The 6482-nt window shown below is 38.4% G+C and overlaps 1 protein-coding gene across 21 annotated transcripts in view; it reads left to right on the top strand.

The window, feature by feature from the left end:
• LTBP1 (latent transforming growth factor beta binding protein 1) overlaps positions 1-6482 on the top strand; it is a 666638-nt gene that overhangs the window by 513363 nt on the left and 146793 nt on the right. For all 21 annotated transcript variants that reach the window (XM_023736168.1, XM_023736140.1, XM_023736141.1 and 18 more), the window contains 2 exons: positions 4851-4976; positions 6196-6321. In XM_023736168.1, the coding sequence (XP_023591936.1) occupies positions 4851-4976; positions 6196-6321 (252 nt within the window). The remainder of the gene's footprint in view (positions 1-4850; positions 4977-6195; positions 6322-6482) is intronic.

The raw sequence follows: 6482 nt of genomic DNA, 5'->3' as shown, positions 1-6482 counted from the left end.
ACACCCATGTTCATTGCAGCACTGTTCACAATAGCAAAAAGATGGAAACAACCTAGGTGCCCATCAATGGATGAACGGATAAACAAATTATAGTACATCCACACAGTGGAATACTCAGCAACTATAAAGAACAACGATAAATCCGTGAAACATCTTTCAACATGGGGGCATCTTGAGGGCATTATGCTGAGTGAATTTTGTCAGTCACAGAAGGACAAATATTGTATAAGACCACTATTATAAGAACTCAAGAAAATGCTTAAACACAGAAGATAACATTCTTTGATGGTTACGAGGTTTGGGAGTGAGGTGAGGGTTATTCACTAACTAGATAGTAGACAAGAATTATCTTAGGTGAAGGGAAGGACAGTGCACACTACAGGGGAAGTCAGCACAACCGGACTAAACCAAAGCTAAGAATTTTCTTGAATACAGTAGCAACGGTAGGGATCTGGGATCTGGGGACCATGCTTTCAGGGGATATCTAGGTCAGTTGGCATAAGAAAGCTTATTAAGAAAATGTTCTGCACCCTACTTTGGTGAGTGGTGTCTGGGGTCTTAAAAGCTTGCAAGCGGCCATCTAACATGCATCAATTGGCCCCAACCACTTGGAGTAAAGGAGAATGAAGAACATCAAAGACACAAGGAAGTATTAGCCCAAGAGATGGAAAGGACCACATAAACAAGAGGCTTCATCAGCCTGAGACCAGAAGAACTAGATGATGCCCAGCTATCACTAATGACTGCTGTGACAGGGAATACAACAGAGAGTCCCTGATGGAGCAGGAGAAATTTGGGGTACAGAACTTAAATTCTAGGAATCAGACCAGACTTAATGGTCTGACTGAGACTAGAGGAACCCCAGAAAGCATGGCCCCCAGATTGTCTATCACCCCAAAACTAAAACAGTTTCTGAGGCCAACTCTTCAGACACGGATTGGACTGGACAGTGGGACATGAAGTGATACTTGTGAGAAGTGTGCTGCTTAGCTCAAGTAGATAAAAAGACTAAACGGCTAGCTTCTGTCCGGAGGTGAGATGGGAAGGCAGAGAGGGTTAGGAGCTGGTTGAATTAACATGGGGCATCAGAGGTGTAAAGGAGTGTGCTGTCCCAGTAAGGGAAGAGCAATTAGGGTCACATAACAATGTATGTATAAATTTTTGTATGTGAGACTAACTTGTAATGTACACTTCATTTCAACTACAACAATCACATAAAAAGAGCGGAACAGATTTCAAAGGGCAGTTTGAGAAGACAAAGTAAAGTATTATAATGAAACGTACACACAAGATCTGGAATTAGAAAATCAAAAGGAAAGAATATGCTCAGCATTTCTCAAGCTGAAAGAACTGAAGGAAAAATTAAGCCTCAAGTTACAATATTGAAGGATTCTGTGGGGAAAATATTGAGTGACAGAGGAAGCATCAAAAAAGATGGAAGGAATACCCAGAATCATTGTACCAAAAAGAATTGATCGATGTTCTACCATTTCTGGAGGTAGCATATGATCAAGAACCATGGTACTGAAGGAAAAAGTCCAAGCTGCACTGAAGGGAATGGCGAAAAACAAGGCTCCAGTAATTGACGGAATACAATTGAGGTGCACAGCTGGAGGTACTCACTTGTCTATGTCAAGAAATTTGGAAGACAGTTTCCTGGCCAACCAACTGGAAGAGAACCACATTTGTGCCCATACCAAAAAAAGGGGATCCAACAGAATGTGGAAATTATCTAACAATACCATTAATATCACACACAAGTAAAATTTTGCTGAAGATCATGCAAAAGCAGTTGCAGCAGTATATAGACAAGGAACTGCCAGAAGTTCAAGCCAGATTTAGAAGAGGACCTGGAACCAGGGATATTATTGCTGATACCAGATGGATCTTGAATGAAAGCAGAGACAGCAGAAAGAGGTTTACCTGTGTTTTATTGACTGTGCAAAAGCATTTGGCTAAATTATGGATAATATTGCGAAGAATGGGAATTCCAGAACACTTAATTGTGCTCACGAGGAACTTGTATGTAGACCGAGAGGCATTTGTTCCAGCAGAACAAGGAGATACTGCGTGTTTTAAAGTCAAGAAACATGTGTCAGTGTTATATCCTTTCACCGTACTTATTCAGTCTGTATGCTATCAAATAATCTGAGAAGCTGGACTATATAAAGAAGAATGGAACATCAGGATTGGAGGAAGACTCATTAACAGTCTTTGATATGAAGACGACACAGCCATGCCTGCTGAAAGTGAGGGGATTTTAAGCGCTTACTGATGAAATCGAAAACTACAGCCTTCAGTATGGATTACACCTCAACCTAAAGAAAACAGAAATCCTCACAGCTGGACCAATAAGCAACATCATAAATGGAGAAAAGATTGAATTTGTCAAGGATTTCATTTTACTTGGATCCACAATCAACGCCCAGGGAAGCAGCAGTCAAGAAATCAAATGACGTACTGCACTGGGCAAATCTGCTGCAAAAGACCTCTTTAAAGTGTTAAAAAGCAAAGCTGTCACTTTGAGGACTAAGTTCACCTGACCCAAGCCATGGTATTTTCAGTTACCTCATATGCATGCGAAAGTCAGACAATGAATAAGGAAGACCAAAGAAGAATTGATGCCTTTGAATTACGGTGTTGGTGAAGAATATCAAATATACCATGAGCTGCCAGAACAAATGAATCTGTCTTGGAAGAAATATAGCCAAAATGTTCCTTGGAAGGAAGGATGGTAAGACTTCATCTCATGTACTTTGAACATGTTATCAGGAGGGACTAGTCCCTGGAGAAGGGCATCATGCCTGGTAAAGTAAGGGTCAGCAAAAAAGAGGAAGACTCTAAACAAGATGGATTGACACAGTTGTCTGCAACATTGGGCTCAAGCATAACGATTGTGAGAATGACACAGCATTGAGCAGTGTTCGTTCTGTTTTATGTTGGTCACCGTTAGTCTGAACTGTTTTGAGGGCGGTTAACAACAACATGCATTTTTCTGTCCATTAATAAATGGTAATATAATATTTCATGTTAGGTAGATATCAGAATTCATTGTTTTTTGTTATTATTGCCTGTCACTTAAGTTTAAGCAATCATATTCGTTTTTTATTCATTTTCATTTTTTTAATTTTTTCCATAATTTGGTAATATAGTGACTATAAACAAATTTATTTTTCCAGTACTGAATTAGCATAAGCAGGCTCATAAAAGATACAAGTATTTTGTAAATGTAAAATTTCCTCATACAGTTTTCATAAATCCAGGTGATTCTTTGTAAAATACTGCAGATCTGTGTGTTCTATTCTTCTTTGTGAAGCCAGTGAGTTTTCAGATGACTTGATCAAGCTGTCTTAAAGTTGCAGCATGGTGACTGACACTGTATCAAAGAATGAAGAAGGTGGTTTTGGAAAGAACCTTCAACCCTAATCTAGGCCATTTCCATAGTGAATCATTGTTAAAGCACTGGTTTTCACATCCTTTTTCTACAGAATGCATGCTGGGGTTATTATAGACAACAGCACACCTGTTTTTCTTCTAATTCAAACCACAGACCCTCTAACAAGGCTGTGCTCTCAGCCTGTCATGCTCACAGTCACAGCCTTGTACTAGTTTTGGGGCTTATGCATACCAGCATCTCTTTTAAGCATTTGTTTATTTTTTATTATGAAGACAATGAGCACAAGGTAGTATGGTTATAAATGTGTGGTTTCTTTGTTATATATTCTTAAATGACTTTAGTATGAACAACAATAATAACTATAATGTCTAACTTTGTGCGTATGTATACGCCAAGCATTGAGCTAAAGGCATTATTTAGGTTATCTCCTTTGAAACTCACACACTGAAGTTTGTACTCTGATTATTTTCCTCTTACACTTGTAGAAAAGTGAGGCTTCGAATGGTTGAGTAACTTGCCCTGTTCTACAGAGCTAGTAAATGGCAACAGATTTATCTCCAAGCCTGTGTTTTCTACCAGCTCTGCTGCCTCCACTATGCCATTACATCTCCTTATAAGTGGACATTGAAAACAGAGTACCACTGGTATCTCCTCATGAATACTATGGTCCTTGGGTCTCTATGTCAATTAAGCTCATTCGATGGGTTCCACCCACTGGGGACACCTATGGCCCTGCCTCCACCGCAGTGTGTGTCTGTGAGTGGTGTGAGGACTCAGAAAGGGTTAATCTGAGCAGGCCTTCGAGAAGAAGCACGTCTCCAGCAGGGATTTGTAGAAGTTAGGGAAGAATTCAGCACAGAAGATTTGGAAGAACATTCTACTTTACCACTATAAATGTGTTCACATTGATACTGGCAAATTAACAGTAAGGTATTCCTAGATGTTTTGCTTTGATTAGAAGTGGGAAGTCTTTCTTGGGGATTAATGAGAAATGTTGGAGGAGCTTAGACATATACACTGGAACTTGAATTTGGTCTGCTAACAAATAGAAACTTACCGTACATTTCTTATCAGGAAAAATCACACAGTGATTCAAACTCCATCACCAAAGATGGATTAGAGTGGGTAGAAGTGCATTGTGAGGCCATCCTGGGAGTTGTTTTATTAAGAATTGATGATCTTGCAATGTCCATCATGGCTTTTTTCTGAGTTTCTACCTTTCCAATTCATCTTAGAATTTGTTTCATTAGGAAGTATTGATGACCTTGGATAGGACTACTGATCCTTTATAAATGATCAGCCAAATTTATCCCTGACTTCAGAGGTCACCTTTGGTCTTCTAATTGTACACCTGGCAATAATATTGCTTACTTCTCAGGAAGCACAAAGTAATGGCTTACAGGTACCAATGAAATCTTTATATTTATTTTTTTCACATTATTTATTTTTAAAGAAATCAATGAATGTACTGTGAACCCTGATATCTGTGGAGCAGGACACTGCATTAACCTGCCAGTGAGGTATACCTGTATATGTTATGAAGGCTACAAGTTCATTGAGCAACAGAGAAAATGTGTTGGTAAGAGACACTTTTTATAAACAAACTTATTAAATATAAAATATTTGTACATTTAGAACATATTTTTCTTATACAAACCAATATAACCATCTTGGGAAAATGATACTGTATTAAATTTTTTTTAAAAAATGTTTATCCCTGAGCAAATGGAGCTCAAAAAAGTTTGCTAAACTCTTGGGGTGCTATACTTGGTTCAATGCTAACCTACCTTGCTAAGTGGAATACAATTACACCAACGTGAAATAATTTCCAAAAGTTTTTCAGGTAAGGTAAATAAAACAGTTAAGAGCCCTAGAAATAGCTACCTATACACACGCATTTAGCAAAAGCAATATTAATATATGTTTCAATAAAGTGTTATATTCATCTAAGTACATAGAATCTGACTTCTAAAGGAGATTTCTAAATTGAAAGTCAATATATGCTTACATGTAGCTTTTGATGAATTTGTATGTGAGATCTGATACATGTTTCTTTGAGGAAAAAATGAATCACAGTAAGAGAAGTGTAATAGTGTCAAGTACTTTATTTTGAATATATTAATTCTAAATTTAATTATTCTTTTTCTAGAAAAAGAAAATCCAGCTATAAGAGTTATAAGGAGAATACATAGCGACAAAGGCACATATCTAATTCACACTACTTCATTATGCTAAATGTCATTATGCAAGATGTGTGGATTTGGCTGTTTGATTTTGTGTGTCTGTTGGGATGGAGGACACCTACCTGCTCCATAACATGGCTATTTTCCCTTGGTTTGCACATATTATATGTGTTCACATTTAGGACCGTAAAATAGAAGGTTGAAATGGGCAATAGAGATGATCTCCTCTAGCTCTTCCCATGGGCACAGTGGAGGAAATTCTTTCATGGCACTTCTCACTGTCACCGCCCAGGCCTGGGAATTGAATGGTACATTCCAGAGCTTAGATGACTCTAGTCATAGGGTCCTAAGCTGCCCTGAAATCTGTCTCTCCAAAGCACCAATGTCTTGATTTTAGTTTTAGCTTTTGGAGGAACGCGTAATAAGTTTACTCCTCTTCCCAGTAACAGTCCGTCAGGTGTTTGAGGAGAACGATCATGTCTCCTTTTACTATTTTCCCTCAGTTATAAAGATTTGTGGTGCATGGGAAATAGGATGTATTTTACAGAACAGGGGAGACTGAGAATTTCTTGCTGCAATACACTAATCCTTTTATACATTTTTTTTTTTTAACAGATATTGATGAGTGTACTCAGGTCCAACAGCTCTGCTCCCAGGGACACTGTGAAAACACTGAGGGAAGTTTCTTGTGTATTTGTCCAGCAGGATTTATGGCCAGTGAGGAGGGTTCTAACTGCCTAGGTAATGGCAATGTTTTTCCTGATTTGTAAACTTTCCAGATCTGGATTCTTAGATCCCCAAAGGCCACATTAGTCCAGTGGTTATTCAGACAACCCAGAAGTTTTTATTAAGCACCTCTTTTGCCATAAAATCCCTGGGTGGTGCAAATGGTTAAGCACTCA

Source organism: Trichechus manatus, unplaced genomic scaffold (assembly GCF_000243295.1).
Source record: "Trichechus manatus latirostris isolate Lorelei unplaced genomic scaffold, TriManLat1.0 scaffold00005, whole genome shotgun sequence".
NCBI lineage: Eukaryota > Metazoa > Chordata > Mammalia > Sirenia > Trichechidae > Trichechus > Trichechus manatus.
Note: the sequence above shows the minus strand (reverse complement) of the source record. Positions and strands in the feature narration are given on the sequence as shown.